Genomic DNA, 16,096 nt, shown 5'->3' with positions numbered 1-16,096 from the left:
AAGAGTTTGATATGAAGCTAGAAAATGTATGGAGTTTGTCTTTAGGGAAGCCTTTTGGTCCTCAGGTAACGCCACGGTCCCGTTCCTGTGCCCATCCTACAATTATATGAACAACGAATTTACTCAATAATTAGTCCGTATATAATAAATTTCTAAACTTCGAATGAGCTTATAAAATATTAAAAAAACATCCTCAATTTATTTCTTTAAAAAATATCATATTATTTAAAAAATTATAATATTACTTTTTATAAATATTTTAAAACTATCCTATGAACAAAAAAAAAAAAATTTGTAGAATGTTGAACAAAAAGTTTACATGACAAAATGTCGTTCTTTTAAATTAATTTAGGAAAATATTATGGTCGTTCTAAGTTATTGTCATGTCAGCTTTTTGCCCAGTATTTTAACAAATTTCTCTCGTAGAAATTTTAAAACGTTTATAAAATATTAGAATAAATAGAGATATTAATTTAAGAATTTTTTTTCTCTAATAATTTAGCATAAATATTATGTTTTAATATTTATTAAGTATGAGATTAAATTGACAAGGTTACCATATAAGAAAATAAATTAAATATACTCAAATATTATATATCAATTTTCATAATAACATTAAGGTTAAAATTATGATACGGTTAAAATTTAGTTTCTATCTCATAAATAATTTCGTGAAATACGTATAATAATAAGTATTTAAAAAATAAAATTATTATATTATTTTGTGTGTTATTTTATTGAAAATGAAAAAAGAAAATTAAAAGAATACCTCCAAACGCCCACAAACGTACGCAGAAACATGTAGATGGTTAAAGCAGACCAGATCCCGATGAAGCCATTGCTCTTGGAGAGAAGAAACAGAGATACAACGCTCACAATAGACACCAGAACCTGAAGCATATTATGAGCAAACTGAGTAACGATCGAGGAGTTTTCGCAAGCAGGTGGAGGATGATCCTGAAGAACTTACCAATGAGTATGCGGAGTACGCAAAATCTGAAGCTCCAAAGTTCACTCCGTCGAAGACAAACGCCAGTGAGTTTATCGGCTGTGTAGCTGCGATGAACTGATGAGTTTCCAGAGAAAGATGAGAATCAGAGGAGTTCATCAATGGCATTGTAAGGATGAAGATTTTCTATATTTATTTATTTACCGGAATTCCTAGATGTATAAGGTATTGCACATGAATGTCTTTTGAAAAGATTCCTGCTCCGAAGAACGTTCCGATTCCGACGAAAATAGCGAGTCCAACACCTAGAATAAAGCTCATCTGTCCAATAAAATGTTTTAGATTGATTAGAGGAGCTGAGTTTTTGTTCTTCTGTGGTAATAGAAGAATGAATTATTATAGATAATCATGGTTCTGAAATATGGCTGTATTAATCTATCCGTTTTGATTTTGGATGATGCAGATTTTGTTATGCAGGTGCATGGTACTATTGATCTCTGCGACTGTGGCTATGTGTTGTTATCTTTGAAGCAGAAAGAGAATATTCTCCAATTTGTGAGCTTCGAATTCATTTCTTACCTGCAATACTCTGGTAGCCGTTGCTGTTGTCTTTTCATAGTTTTTCTCTGCAAATGCACTGGCTAGAATTGCCTAAATGAACAAAAAAAGGAATCATACACCATAAAAGAGATAACTAAAAGACTTCCCCCACCTCTGCCAAACATATATAAACTGTCACTTAGAAATGACGTCTTGAAGTTGAGGGAATTAAGTTTTTGTTTCACTACCTGTCCTGCTACTGCTAAACCATCAGACAATAAAGAAGATGTCATCCAGACTTGCAAGCAAGTTTGGAATGCAGCCATAGGAATTGGACCCAGCCTTGCAGCCAGTGCTGCTGCTAGAGTCACACAGAAGGTGACTGCTATAACTCTTGCCAGCAAGAGCCCTCCTGTTCCCAGCCATTCAAAGTTCAATAAGAGCTAAAGATTAAGGGATCTCACTATTTACTTGGTATTGGAGTATCGAGTTAGGAACTTTAGGAACTTTTTACCATTTTTAAGAAATCGGCCAAATTGCAAATCTTTAAGACTTGGAGGCATGAGATTGACCTTTTGCACCAGTCTCCAGAAGAGAACCAACACAATAAAGTACCTGAAAGGATTGAAGTAAGACTCAGAAGTTTTTTGGAATGTGAAGACAAGAATTTTATGCCATTTTTAAGCAAGTTTGTAAGGTTCCATGTACAAGGCAGTGCGTAGAAATTGAAACTTACTGAGAAAGAACATGAGCAGCAGCTGCACCTTTGACCCCCCAACGGCACACAAAGATGAGAATAGGGTCCAATATGATGTTTACAGTATATCCCAAAACTACATAGAGGCATATAAACAAATGGTTGCTAGTCATAGGAGGTTGATATACTAGGTTCAACTACATGTAGAGGAAAAGGGAAATGCAAGGCCTACCGATAACGTAAAGGGGAGTTCTCGTATCCTTGAACCCTCTAAAGATCCCTTGCATGGCCAACGACAGAAGAACAGCAGGAGCACCAAGTGATCTTAATGTTAAGTACTTGTGAGCAGGGGCTAACATGGGCGAATTCTGTTTGTTGAAGTCCCAAAACATTAGAGGAAGACATCTGATCTAAAACGGAACTACATCTAAGTTACAGGGAGCACTCACATCTTTTACACCCATTAGATTCAGTAAAGATTTGGCTCCGAAAACAAGGAATATGGCTTGCATGAGACCTAGAATTGAGCCAAATATCAGAGCTGTTGATGCGGATGCAATTTGCTTCTTTTCTTTCTTTTTGGACTTAGCAGCGGTAGACTTGATTACGTTGGCACCCGATTCTGGAAAAAAGTAGAAAAAAGAAAGGGAAATCAGAAATTACATGGGTAGTACTCATCAAAATTATTAAAATCTCCTAAATGTAACGATCAAGTTTTGCTTTACCTTTTCCCAAATCTTGAAGAGCACCATTATTATCTGGACCTGTTTCTTCTGTTCCCTCTTTTGTTGAAGAGCTCTCTTTGTTTTCTTTTCCTGCACCTTGTTCAATGGAGACAATACTCTTTGTTGGCTCGTGATTCATGTTGACAGAGTCTTGTTTTGCTGCAAGTTTTTCACTGTCCTCGCTCTCATGCTCTTCTGGCACATTCACTTTCACTGAATGATCATCAGCCAAGCGCTTCCCTTTGTCACCTTTTGCTGCTTTGGTGGCAGCCTGGCTAATGGCATCTTCCTCAGCGACAAAAGAAGTTGTAATACTTACAAGTGGAAATATGGTAATCCTTGAAGCTTGATTGAATATAGCAATTGATACTCCAACTGCAGCAAGTTCCACTGGTCCAAGATGGCCGACGAAAGCAGTGTCAATAAGAGAAGCTACAGGATCAGCTGCAACAGCTAGAGCAGCAGGAAGTGCAATTTCCAGGATCTCTCGACCAATTGTGTCAAACTTGAAAACACGTCTACATATATTTGCATTTAAAACATACTAGTTATTAGTTGAAAAGGGTAGAAAAGTATCTTCCAAGGTCGGAAAAGAGTATCTAGTAAATTAATGGATATTTGTGGCACAAATTTCTTTGGGCAATCCCTAGATGGGAAAAGTGATTTTTTTTTTTAAAGTGGCATAGTAGGAACTTACCACATTGAATAGCCACATGAACCAGATTACAAGTTTTGATTGGAAGATTCAGATCGGGATTTTCAATTTAAATTTGAGCATCAAGCATTTTAAGAAGAGAACTGATTGGAACATGAAAAATCACCTTGCGTCTTTGAAGAAAACATTAACAGGCATCTTCGACTTGATCCCTCCTTGTGTGGTCAGACTAAGGTTATGGTTCTGATTCTGCAGTGTTGTAGAACTGAACTGAGGCTGTTAAACTCCGATCCCAGAATAGAAGATCTGAAAGCTTTAGAAAGCACATTTATGCAAGTACATGAACATTCTAAACAGCTAAAAGTTTTGAATGTCGAGGGAACAGCAGAAAGTTTGAAAATGGCAGTGAAATTGAAGACTTTGAAGTTGACACACCATGCATAAAACCATTATTTTCAACCGAAAGAATGGAAAGACTTCTAGTTGTAGTATGTTACATTAGTTTTTACACACTTAGAGAGAGAGAGAGAAAGAGAGAGAAAGAGAGAGAGAGGTTACGAGTCAAGTGTAGGATTGGCCCCGAGGACCACTAATGCTGAGAGCTCTGTGCGTTTGTCTTGTCAATAAGTAATATAGAAGCCACAAGGGAGAGCTTATATAAGTGAACAATCTGATGTTCAGGGTAAATCACGATGCATGAATTTTCAGGCAACCGTTCCTCTCTAAGTTCTTTGTTCTGTAGGGGGTTATGTCAATGATGCGTTCATACCCAACACTAGTTTCAGAATTCGAACATGGAAACTAGATGTATATATACATTGATTCTTTTATTTGAGAAGTACATTTGAAGGAATTTGATTCTGATTTTAGAATTTTACATGGAAATATTAACACTTGGTTCATTCCATGCATATGAAACCCTCCCCAGATCTGCCTTCTGCTGATGACTATTTAATAATATTGTTTACACCAAAGCAAGGAAGAAACAGAAGGAAAAAAATATGCTTCTATGATGGACTATTATGGGGGAACCTTCCTAGCTAGCTTGTAATTGAATAATAATAGTTTTCCTGAAACTTCCCCAGATAACCTCAAAATATGGAGTTTTGATCCTTGATTAAAGAGATTTCATCCTTAGATTTCTTTATTAATTATACTCCATAAAGATTTCCATGGATGTGGCCTTAGTGAGAATATTTAATAACCAGTTAAGCATCCTCTGACAGTTTGTTCATTTACGAGGATCAAGGAAGAATGAAAGAAAACAGCCCATGAAATAACGAAGTAATTATTATATGGGGATGAGCCTGAATGCTACGTTTGTTTCCTACACCAAATAACTCTCAGATCTTAGATTTTCTATGTAAAGTTGATGTGACCAAAACCCTACTTAAAGATTAAAGAAAACCAATGCTGATTTTATTATTAGAGGTTGTTTTTATTAATTTATTTTAGTTCATCTGTTCATTGGTAAGCAGATGGATTTGGTGAAGAAATGTGTCAAAAGAATCTAAAATATTTGTATTTGTTAAACTCTGATGTTACTAAATTGTGGCAAAGGAACTCAATACACCATAGACAAAACTCCATCCGCCCATACATACCAAATTTGCTTACCTGTAAAGAGAGCAAAAGAAGGACCAAAAACTCAACTAATCTCACGAAAAAGCAATGCAAAATTTTCACACAACACATACAAACACCATATATTGCACAATAATAACCTTTCATGCTTGCCTCTCTCTCTCTCTCTCTCTCTATATATATATATATATGTGCATGTATGTATACACACATATGAGAAGGTATTATGCAGAGAAAAAGGAGAGTTTAGGTATTAACGAAATAAATGAACTAACTTGTATGTATTATAAATAATAACCTTCGTTTAGAGTCCTCTGTCTTAGCAAAGATATTTCAGCTGATCCTTGTGCTCTTCCTTCCTTACCAACTTGCCTTGTTTCGTACACCAAAACAAACTCAGCCACCCCTTCCTTTTATACCACCTTTAAAGAGAGACTGGCTTTTGTGAATTAAATGGTTTTCTTTGGCTGTGTGGTGGATATTCCACCACTGCAATTGAACAAAAGCATGCATTTTTTTTTTTTTGTTTGTTTTTTTGTTTGTGATTCATTTTCTAGGGGTCTATTTGTGTTATATTTAATATATATGATACCAATTATGCCTAGCTTGCTTAAAAGAAAATGAGTTAGCCTATGATGACCACATACCTAAAATTTAGTATCCAACGTGTTTCCTTGACGAACAAATGTAGTCAAATGAGATGAGATAGTTGTCTGGAATGGATAATACCTTTAGTTTGCTCCACTTACATGTGTGAGAAAATTTTGAGCATAAATCCCTCTCACTCTACCAAGTGCATAAAAGATTGAACCGACTTTAATGAGTAGGTAGCTGTCTAGTTTTTATTTAATATTATTTTGTATTCTTTTGATAAATGTGCGACTACATAGGATTTCCAACACCCCACGCCTGTTATATGTATATATATGCATGAACTCATATTTTTCTTTGTTCTTATAATGACCACTGTATCTGGGTTAAGTTGGGTATATGACACTGGATTAATGAGAGAGAGAAAACTGAGCCTAGATATGTGGTAACTTAGCTATAAGTATCCAGTAAGATCCTCTCATAATTCATTCCAATCTTCAATACTGCTTCCTTAATAGTCCAAAGATTAAATCTGGATATGTGATTCATGCATATAAGTCAGTATTTGTGCAAGCCTGGACATCTGTAGCTTGAGATATTTTACTTTTAAAGTCTTTGTTATTTTACTGTTTCCATGTAGTTGAAAGATTACTTTCTATTTAATTTCATCTACAAAGCTTCGTCCACATGGGAAGTTTATGTCCTAGATATCATTTTATTAGAACAGTAAGAACTTTCTCTATTCTATAGCATTATTATTTTACTTTCTCTATTCTGTATTGAGGATTATTGGGAGTGAGTCCCACATTGCTTAATTTAGTGGAAGATCATAAGTTTATAAGTGAGGAATACTATCTTCATTGGTATGAGGCCTTTCGGGAATCCCAAAGCAAAGCCATAAGAACTTATGCTCAAAGTGGACAATATCATACCATTGTAGAGATCCGTGATTCCTAACAGTTACTCACTAGAAAGGTAAACTTGCATGATGGAATTATTGATCTTTTTAAAAGACATTAGATATTAGATATGTTGTTCGATTGGTGTCCTTGTGAAAGTTCAACAAGTAAATGTAAAACTAGGTTGGTTGAAATTTTTTCATTTAGGATTGAACTTCACTTGTGAAAGTTGAGCTAGAAAATGCTTAAATGGTCCGAGTTATGTTTTCAATTTTGGACATCATAATTCCACTACCGATCCCTTTAGTGCTCTTTTAAATTTAATTAATCAACTTTTGTTATTTCCTTGGGAGACTACCCGTCTATCTCTCTTTTTTTTTTTTACAAATAATTAATTTGCAAGTGAAACTTTAAAAAGAAAATAAAATGGAGTGCCATATTTTTATTTTCAACTTGAAAATATAAATTTAAATAGTGGGTGTTTTGGGATTATTAGGTACAAGTTCCGTACCTTTTAGTGTTAAGGATTCTACATCGCACTCCAAAAACCCACTAATTTATAGACACGGGACATTATTTTTTAAAACAATGCTTTTTTTTGTATTGTAAAAAAAAATGCTTTTTTTTTTTTTGTTATGATATCAACGAAGCAGGCAGCAAGTTTGTAGCTCACTCACAAAGACGATAAGAACACAAAGAATGAATTTTTTTTTTTTGCTCTTTGATGTTTTAATGATAACAAACTACTTAATTATTAACAATTATCAGTATTTTAAATTAGTTACGGCGTAAAGATTAGAAATAATGATTTCAATATCTTTGCAGTTGAAACAAGATATCCGACGTAATGATGTTGCGGCAAAATTGACATCATCGACAATCAAAATATTAGAACTTTCAAATAATGAAAAATGGTGGAATTTTTATTTACTTGGAAATAAAAACATCATATATTTTAAAAGCCATGTCGGTATAAAACAACATCATATATTTAAATTATAAAAGTTTAAAAATTAAAAAAAAAAAAAAAATTGTTACCCACATTATTTTTATTAATTTTATATTATATTATTTATTTATAAAATATATATAATTTTTAAAATTTTTTTTTGGTCCACCTTACATTTACTGCATTTATGGGACATGGGACACCTTTCTTTAAGTTTGAAACCAATAAATATAAAAAAAAAAAAATATATATATATATATATATATATATATATATATATATAAATAATGTGAGTAACCATTTTTATTTCTCTTTCAAATACAAAAAAATATAAAAATATTTTAATAGTCCTCATTTTTTTTAAATAGTTTATATTAAATCTTTTTTTCTTCTTTCGATTTTCTTCTCTATTTAAATTTATCCTCTTCTCCATATAATTTTTTTTTTTCATAATTTCTTCAATTTTAATCTTTTAAGCATCTATTGCTCTCCGATATCAATTTTTATTAAGCCTCGGTGGTTGTTCTCTCCAAGCTTCCAAGCTAAAGAAGTTTACAAAGCCTCCAAACATTCTCTCCAAGCTTCCAAGCGACTCCATTGTTGCTCTCTCCAAGCTTCCAAGCGACTCCATTGTTGCTCTCTCCAAGCTTCCAAGCGACTCTATTGTTGATCTCTCCAAGCTTTCAAGTGACTCCATTGTTGCTCTCTCTCCAAACTTCTAGCATGCTCTCTCTCCGAGCTTACATGTAAGCTTATTTCTCTTCATCTTACTATTGCTCTCTCCAAACTTCCAGGCTTATTTCTATTGATCAAATTGTAAATCTACTCTTCTAGAGAGTTGTGGTATGTTCTTACAAAATTCAGATACTTGTAACGGTCTGATCCTGAGTCGTGGAAATGATTGATTGCTCTTAAACTCGTAAAAAGAGTGGTGTAGCTTTTGGGTTCTGATTTGAGGGAAAAGTCGAAAAATGTTTATTCAAATTCCCAAAAGGCACTTAAAGAGTGGAATAGGTCAATTCAAATTCCCAAAAAGCGCTTGAAGAGTGGAATAGGTCGAGTTTGACTGAATCACTAATCATGCTTAAATAATTAAACCATATCGGGATTCTTTAATTTGAAAGAGTGCAAGGTTTGAGAAACCAAAGAACATCCAATGCTATACTACCTTCTTTTTCACCAACAGCAGCAGAAGAAGAAGAAGAAGAAGAAGAAGAAGACGATACCTTTTTTGACACCTTTTCCTTCCCCAATTCTACAATCATTTCCTTCTCCTTCTCCTAAACACAAACACACACATGTTCAATCACACAACTTCAAGGAACATCATCATCATTATCAACTTGTTTAGTAGCATACCTTTAATCTAGATTTCGTGCCCTTTGAAGGGGTGATCTTGTTTGGTGCCATGGAAAAGCATTGAGGAGACGGTGGATTGGTTCGGATTTGCAGTGCTGCAGTATCCTCTCTTTCGTGTCGTCGTACCTTCTCCGAGTCTAGAGAGATCGGGATGTTTTCTCTATCTCCGGCAGTTTGGCTGCATTAAGTATTGTATAAACTCATCATTGGCTAACAACACTTAAACATGGTCTGAAATTGCAGGAACATTGTTAGAACTTCATTGAGTTCTGTATCATGAGCTGCCCCCTATTGACAAAATCGAACTAATCCTGGGATAATAACAAGCTGCCTATTGACAAAATGAGTGATGAATTGAAAGAATGGGATGGATTGTAGGTGGGGAGTCCCGACTAATCATGGATTTATAAGTAAGGAATACATCTCCATTAGTACGAGACATTTTGAATAAACCAAAAGCAAAGCCACAATAATTCATGTTCAAAGTGGACAATATCATGGTGGAGGGTCGTGATTCCTAACCCATGAAGACAAGCAGGCACTCATAAACTGAACCAAAGTCCAAAAACAAGAAGATTGATAAAGAAATTACTCACATATTGATTCTTTTCTTATGCTTCATGCTGTTATTGATTGATCCATCAGATTTCTCTACACTGAGTTCCCCAAATGGCTTCCTCTCTTTCACCGAATCCTTCAACGGAACCTCCTTCTCTACACATTTCTCCACAGCCAATTGCTTATTATCCTCTCCCTCCCTTACCCTGATTGCCATTCTCTTTATCTCATTACAAAACTCTGTAATTTGGTTCAGAATATCTCGCCCTGCAAATAAGTTCCTTGCTGAAAGTGTGCTTTTCAGCGATGGAGCCGCCCCACTATTCTTCTGTCGTTCATCCTCCGCCATTGGCTTCTTCTCAGTGCTGGATTTGATCTCTGCCTTAGTGAAGACAGACTTGGCTGTGTGGTTTTGAGGTGTTGAGAAATTGGGATTCTGATTCTCATTGTTTGATGATTGAGGATGCCCTCTTCCCTTCAACTTTCTATCTCTGAATTATCCCAAAGAAGGAAATACACAAAAACTTCAGATCTATTTGGAATGAAGAAGATCGATCCAAATGTGAAATCTGCTAAAACTGAAACTGTTGGATCATTGAAGTACCTTCCCTTCCGATCACTGGATCGAACAGTTTCAGAGCTATATCCAGGGCTTGTAAGCTTCAATGGAAAGAAACCGGAAATTTTAGGGAAAAAAGAACTACGTGCCCTAATTTGGTCAGATTATCTCAACTCAGAAACGCCAACAAATCAAATCTAGAAAATCTTGACATTCTTTCCCCACTTCTTGCCAATCAAACAGTACGAAATCAAAGAACAAGAAAGAAATCGGTACCTTCGAAGGAGTTACTCGAAGTAGCTCTTCAGCAGTTTTCGGATGCTTACAATCTACACAGAGCCAAAAGAAAACAACACTCATCACTATCTAAAGATAAGAAGAACTCCAGAGAAGTAAAGAACAGAGAACGATCAAGCGGAAAAAGAAGCTCACCAGGGCGACAAAACCAGGCCTCATCATCGACAGCGTCGTGGATCGCGGTGAAATCAACCCATTTCGGGGCGTTAATGTGCTCGTACAGTTCGTCCTCCACGAATCTCCATTGAACATTTTTCCAGTAGATTATTGCTGGTTCCATTGTTGTGCTACCGCAAAATACAGAGGAGATAAGCCGTAGAAGAAGAAGTTGAAGATGAAGATTTGACCGTTAAGTAAGAATTCTCTGTGCCCAGCTTGTCGGTTCTGACCGTTGGAGTTTTTTCTTAATTATTATTTATTTAATTATGATGTAAATCGTTTAACGTTTGGGCCGGTTGGGTTGGGCTTATCGGCCCATTTTCGCTAATTTCCATGACAACTAATACTTATTTTTTAATGAAAATTTATAATTGGATTAAATTATAAATTTGGGTTAAGTTAGATTTTTTTTTTTTTCGATTTAGGTTGGTTTGAATGTTTTAAAAATAACCTGACCAATTGGGCCGACCCAAAATTTACTTACCATACTTTTAAGATTATTACGATTTTAACGGTCACTATTGATTTTTTTTTATATTCCATGTACGGTAGATAAATTGAATTATTTAGAACAATTATAAAAATAAACCGACAACCCAATGCACCTGAGGGTTGGATTTAGAGATATCGACATAATGGGGATGGAGAAGCTTCCCCGTCTCATCCCCGCCACCAATTTCATTCCCTATCCCTACAAAATTCTTCATTACTACTTTTCATATATAACAAAGAACAAAAATATTCTTAAACACTTATCATCGTTCTCACTATTTCGTTTACAAATTTTGAAACAAATGAATGACGAAATCTAACCTACGAACACCGTGGTTGAATGCAATTCAACACGAATCCCCCATGAAAATGACTACAAAACAAGCTAAATTTTTGGTAAAGAGTAGAGAAGTTATAAGAGTACTTAATTAACTTAGTTAAGTAGAGATGTACAAAATGGTGGGAAGGCAAAACTGGGAAAAGATGAAGAGGGAAGGTGTGCAAAATGTTAGAGCTTCCAAAATCTAGTGTCCGTTATCACTGCCCGCCCGACGCATCCGTGCTTTCATCTCCGAACACCTCGATGTTGCAGATTGGACAAATCTGATCGACACGAACGAGTTAGAACGGAAATGGTGGGAAGTATAAAGACATGAGAAAGAAAGTCAATGAAATTAAACAAACTTTGTTGATGGTCAGCCATTTGGTTATGCATTTGTTGTGGTAAAAATGCTTGCAAGGTAATTTTATTTGCTTCTCCCCTCTCTTGTACCTCATTTGGCAGATCACACATCTGTTGTCAAAACAAAATAAGTATAATCAAATCATACCGAGAAGGTACGGGGATCTATACCCAGCTAGCAACTTAAGACGACTCGAAGAACGTGATCAATAGCCAGCAAATTGACATGGATATACAAAAACCCGAAAAACCAAACATAACTTGCATAGTGTGAGGGAAAAAATAGGTCCTGTAACGACTCATGTTCATCGCTAGTAAATATTGTCCTTCTTAGGCTCTCTCAAGGTTTTTAAAATGAGGTTTCCACACCCTTATAAAGAATTATAAAGAATGTTTTATTCTCCTCCCAACCGATGTGGGATCTTACAATTCACCCCCCCCCCCTTTGGGGCCAACATCTTCACTGCACACTGCTCGGTGTCTGGCTCTGATACCATTTGTAATGGCCCAAGATCACTACTAGTAGATATCGTCCTCTTTGACTTTCTCTTTCGGGGTTCCCTTCAAGGTTTTTAAAACCCGTCTACTAGGAAGAGGTTTCTACACCCATACCGATGTATTGGGGTTTCTAAAACGCGTTTGGTTCAAGGTTTTTAAAAAATATTTTATTCTCCTCCCCAACCGATGTGGGATCTCACAATCCACCTCCCTTTGAGGGAGGCGTCCTCACTGCATACCGCTTGGTGTCTAGCTCTGATACCATTTGTAACAGCCCAAGTCCACCACTAGTAGATATTGTCCTCTTTGGGATTTCCCTTTCGGGCTTCCCTTCAAGGTTTTTAAAATGCGTCTGCTACGGAAAAGTTTCTACACCCTTATAAAGAATGGTTCGTTTTTCTCTCCAACCAATATGGGATCTCACAGGTCCATTGAACTTTAGAATAAAATTATCCGAAACAAACATCATTTTGATAACCGTGTTCGTAGGAAATGCCATTTAAAAACCGTTTTCCAATAGGTCCTTCTAAGCTCTCATGACAGGAAAGTTCCTATATCCTCCAAGCAATGCAGACAAACAAACATCGAGCGAGATTAATCGAATGCATTTGTCGAAACCATACCTTTCATCTGGCTTTTTTCTCGAGAAAAAGCTCGTTAACTTGCATCGTGCAGTCGGAAGCAAGCTTATTTGTTCTTCGGAAAGACCCCGACTTTCGGTTCCAACCGATTCACCCAAGTCCAACAGTTCCTGTAAAACCATGTAAGATAATCCACAGTCATGGCTCAGTCATGGCTAAACACAGTTCCATTGTACTTTTCTTTGTTATATAGTAAGCTTCTATGGTTCCCATTTATAAGACAGCCAACCATAGTTCTATGGCCGCAAGAAAATAGTGTCTTGTTGATATTTGAGCCTACAAAACCTTCACTTTAAAGCAAAACAATCACGGGTTCGGTAAAACATTGGTTTCAAGCGTACAATAACCTCGACTTCTATGTGCCACTCGATTACAGATCTACAGACATCTTCTAAAACATGTTATGAAACTAGTTCAATTTCTAAACGTTATTGTAACAGCCTAAGCCCACCACTAACAGATATTGTCCATTTTAGTCCATTACGTATCGTTATCAGTCTCACGGTTTTAAAGCGTATCTATTAGGGAGAGGTTTCCGCACCCCTATAAAGAATGTTTCATTCCTCTCTCCAACCGATATGAGATCTCACAATCCACCCCTCTTAGTGGCCAACGGTGTCTGGCTCTAATACCATTTGTAACAACCCAAGTCCACCGCTACAGATATTGTCCGTTTTGGCCCGTTACGTAACACCATCAGTCTCACGAGTTTAAAACGTGTCTATTAGGGAGAGGTTTCCACACCCTTATAAGGAATGTTCGTTCCCCTCTCCAACCAATGTGGGATCTCACAGTTATAGTAGAAAGCATACCTCATAGGTCATGTGGTCAGGATCAATCTCGTCTTGCCATATAGCCTAAAGAGACAAACAAAAGAAGATGGATTCGATGAGTTTCAAACCTTTGATGATAATAGCGAAGAACGTAAACCGATCCCGAACAACTTTTTGATTAGCCACCATTTATATAAGCCATTAAGTAGATGATAGTCCTAAGAGAAAAAATAGGCATATTGCATATCAAGAAGAAAGCATCATACTTGAGAAGTACTGGTCTCCTCCTGATGACTTATATCACCTACAAAACAAAAGATGCCGATTTTCGACAATTCAACTCGACATTTTGATCACGAAACAAACGGACTCAGTATCATATCAGAATGATCAACGCTTACATTCTTCTGGCATAGAATGAGTATCTACAACATCCTCCTCGACCGATGGTGCATATGTCGGTTCAGGAACATCGACATTCACCGTCGAAGAATACTCCCATTCCCTTTCACCAACATCAACCGAAGGAGGCAAATGTCGACTTTCCTCCAAAGGGTCGTAATACGTGTTCCCGTGATCGGATACTCCAAATTTGTAACATTGCATATTCATTGACCAATATGCATTCCCCTAAGAAACAAATCACCATACATTTCCAATACTAATCACTCTCTCAACTAAGAACACTAGAGTTCATCGAAAATTTCACGGTCGCTTCGTTACCTGATCGAGCAATGGCACAGCATTGGCATAAGCAGGCACTTGATGTTGGTGAAGCCCTTCAAAGAAATCCATGAAACTCTCAGTAACTGTGTAAGGGAAGCCGCCGCCATCGAGGTAGTGTAGCTCCATTTGTCTATCCTCATTCATCTTAAGCAAAAAAAAAACACAAAAACAGAACATATCAAACAACAAGAAGACACGAAATGAACTTGAAACCTACATTATCCACAACCATCTGTTTGGGGGAAAACAGCAGATTTACAATTTTGTGTTCCAATGAAATAGGAAATAGACCCTAAAACACACAACAACATAGAAAACATGAAACAAAAACATTAAAGAAAACGAAAAACAAACTTACATTTGAAATTGTTTCGTCCCCAAAAGAAGAAAACAAGGGAAAATGCTACAAATTTTAGCTTGTAGACAGCGAAACAGAAACTCCCCCGACAGAGGAAAAATGTGAAGAATTGGACAGATGTAGACAAATGAGCACAAAAGATGTAAGAGAATCCTAAGAATCAGATAAAAACAGACAAATGAGCAAAGAAGAAACAGGTACAGATCCCAGTATTCCTTAGAATCCTAATAATATTCACAGAAAACTAAAAACAGAGACAAAAAAAAGAAGAAGAAACATAGGATGAACAATGGGAGCTGAAGAAACGAAGAAATAACCTTATTTTTTGTGTTTCTCTCACTAGAACCTGTGATTTGTAGCAGAGTTTTAGGAGAGAGAGAGATGAAAATGAAAGGAAATGAAGAAATGGGTTTGCAATGTGTTTCCTGGTTGGTTCTTGAATTTGTTTTTTTGGCTATAATCCACATCCCATCTCTCTGTGCAAAGGGAAGGTTTTTGAGCTCTGCTTTTATGGGCTTTCAAATCTTCTTCAAATGGCCAAGTTCATGTATTTTTATTTTTTTTTAAAAAAAAAAAAAAAGATTGTATTTTTCTCGAGAAAATAAAAAATAAGAAAAGGGTGGTCCACTCCACTCTATGCCATGGCCTCATTTTATTTTTTTTATCTTTTTTTTATTTTCTTGTTGGCCAAACATGTTTCATGTCAGAAACACTATTCAAGGAACATAAAATAAAATTTAAAAAAAAAAAAAAAAAACAATTTCCTAAATTTCTTAGCTAATTTAAACATGTTTGATGCATTTGTTATATTACTCGAGGATTATACTCGAAACTAGTCTGTTACGTCATTTTTTTTTTTATTTTGTATATGTAGAATAAGTAGTCACATCGGTTAGAGTAGAGAGCGAAACATGTTATCACAATTGCACTTTGATAGCAGCGGACTTACGATTGTGCGGCACTCATTTCCTACCAACAAGTAAGTTAAATCTATTCGTTTTTGCATTGCCTACGGCCAAACAACGTATGCTCAAGCCTTTGGCCCGGCTGAAGAAGAAAGTTTTAGAAAACGGGGGCAAAAAGATTTCGAGTATAAAATAAAGGTAAGAACAATGGCTAAATGCATAGAACTATCGGGTAGGGATTGGTTAGAGAAAGGGACGAATCATTTTTATAAGGGTATAGAAACCTCTCCCTAGAAAGTGCGTTTTAAAACTCTTGACAGAAAAACTAAGACGGAAAGCTCAAGAAGAACAATATTTACTTGCACTCGTATTAATAATAAGAACTTTAAAATATTATTTTTTTGATTTTTTTTTTCACGAGGGAAATATAAATAACAAAAGAGGCAGCTTTAAAGTGCAAAAAACAGGATAAGATGTTGGGTTTTTTTTTTTTTTTTTTA

The 16,096-nt window shown here is 35.8% G+C and overlaps 3 protein-coding genes and 1 long non-coding RNA gene across 11 annotated transcripts; 1 reads left to right on the top strand and 3 right to left on the bottom strand.

The window, feature by feature from the left end:
• Positions 1-9: 9 nt before the first annotated feature.
• LOC111497792 (protein DETOXIFICATION 43-like) lies at positions 10-5,651 on the bottom strand. Of its 6 annotated transcripts, none has more exons than XM_023148741.1 (13): positions 5,449-5,651; positions 3,733-3,879; positions 2,912-3,429; positions 2,636-2,808; positions 2,419-2,554; positions 2,226-2,322; positions 2,004-2,104; positions 1,738-1,901; positions 1,529-1,600; positions 1,154-1,270; positions 971-1,066; positions 770-891; positions 10-96 (listed from the first exon to the last, which is right to left on the bottom strand). In XM_023148741.1, the coding sequence occupies exons 2-13, from the start codon at positions 3,762-3,764 to the stop codon at positions 42-44; spliced, it is 1,683 nt and encodes a 560-aa protein (XP_023004509.1). In that variant the 5' UTR covers positions 3,765-3,879; positions 5,449-5,651; the 3' UTR covers positions 10-41. The 6 variants fall into 6 exon arrangements, with proteins under 6 accessions (XP_023004509.1, XP_023004508.1, XP_023004512.1 ...); XM_023148740.1 differs by having other exon boundaries at positions 3,733-3,872; XM_023148744.1 differs by having other exon boundaries at positions 3,733-3,842.
• LOC111497932 lies at positions 841-15,759 on the top strand. Of its 2 annotated transcripts, none has more exons than XR_002720693.1 (4): positions 841-1,118; positions 1,413-1,504; positions 4,820-5,065; positions 15,748-15,759. It is a non-coding gene; the product is annotated as an uncharacterized LOC111497932 (long non-coding RNA). The 2 variants fall into 2 exon arrangements; XR_002720692.1 differs by having other exon boundaries at positions 4,793-5,065.
• LOC111497841 lies at positions 8,629-10,723 on the bottom strand. The gene is made up of 6 exons (XM_023148821.1): positions 10,498-10,723; positions 10,342-10,394; positions 10,111-10,166; positions 9,545-9,997; positions 8,949-9,126; positions 8,629-8,869 (listed from the first exon to the last, which is right to left on the bottom strand). Exons 1-6 carry the CDS (start codon positions 10,640-10,642, stop codon positions 8,702-8,704), a joined length of 1,053 nt encoding a protein of 350 aa, XP_023004589.1. The 5' UTR covers positions 10,643-10,723; the 3' UTR covers positions 8,629-8,701.
• On the bottom strand, positions 11,353-15,195 carry LOC111497860 (E3 ubiquitin ligase BIG BROTHER). 2 transcript variants are annotated; one of them, XM_023148849.1, is made up of 8 exons: positions 15,009-15,195; positions 14,331-14,477; positions 14,009-14,237; positions 13,874-13,911; positions 13,647-13,691; positions 12,817-12,944; positions 11,698-11,806; positions 11,353-11,616 (listed from the first exon to the last, which is right to left on the bottom strand). In XM_023148849.1, the coding sequence occupies exons 1-8, from the start codon at positions 15,156-15,158 to the stop codon at positions 11,551-11,553; spliced, it is 912 nt and encodes a 303-aa protein (XP_023004617.1). In that variant the 5' UTR covers positions 15,159-15,195; the 3' UTR covers positions 11,353-11,550. The 2 variants fall into 2 exon arrangements, with proteins under 2 accessions (XP_023004617.1, XP_023004618.1); XM_023148850.1 differs by lacking the exon at positions 15,009-15,195 and adding an exon at positions 14,692-14,982.
• Positions 15,760-16,096: the final 337 nt, after the last annotated feature.

This window comes from Cucurbita maxima, unplaced genomic scaffold (genome assembly GCF_002738345.1).
Source record: "Cucurbita maxima cultivar Rimu unplaced genomic scaffold, Cmax_1.0 Cma_Scf00024, whole genome shotgun sequence".
Classification (NCBI taxonomy): domain Eukaryota; kingdom Viridiplantae; phylum Streptophyta; class Magnoliopsida; order Cucurbitales; family Cucurbitaceae; genus Cucurbita; species Cucurbita maxima.
Note: the sequence above shows the minus strand (reverse complement) of the source record. Positions and strands in the feature narration are given on the sequence as shown.

Coding starts and splice junctions, on each gene's coding strand:
- LOC111497792 (XM_023148741.1), bottom strand. CDS start 3,764: ATGCCTGTTAATGTTTTCTTCAAAGACGCAAG. Junction 2,809..2,911: donor TCTTCAAGATTTGGGAAAAG/GTAAAGCAAAAC, acceptor ACTTTTTTCCAG/AATCGGGTGCCAACGTAATC. Junction 892..970: donor CGTACTCCGCATACTCATTG/GTAAGTTCTTCA, acceptor AATATGCTTCAG/GTTCTGGTGTCTATTGTGAG.
- LOC111497841 (XM_023148821.1), bottom strand. CDS start 10,642: ATGGAACCAGCAATAATCTACTGGAAAAATGTTCAATGGAGATTCGTG. Junction 10,395..10,497: donor GGCCTGGTTTTGTCGCCCTG/GTGAGCTTCTTT, acceptor GGCTCTGTGTAG/ATTGTAAGCATCCGAAAACT. Junction 10,167..10,341: donor TTCGAGTAACTCCTTCGAAG/GTACCGATTTCT, acceptor TTTCCATTGAAG/CTTACAAGCCCTGGATATAG.
- LOC111497860 (XM_023148849.1), bottom strand. CDS start 15,158: ATGTGGATTATAGCCAAAAAAACAAATTCAAGAACCAACCAGGAAACA. Junction 14,478..15,008: donor AGAGAAACACAAAAAATAAG/GTTATTTCTTCG, acceptor TTTTTGCTTAAG/ATGAATGAGGATAGACAAAT. Junction 13,912..14,008: donor TCATTCTATGCCAGAAGAAT/GTAAGCGTTGAT, acceptor TTTGTTTTGTAG/GTGATATAAGTCATCAGGAG.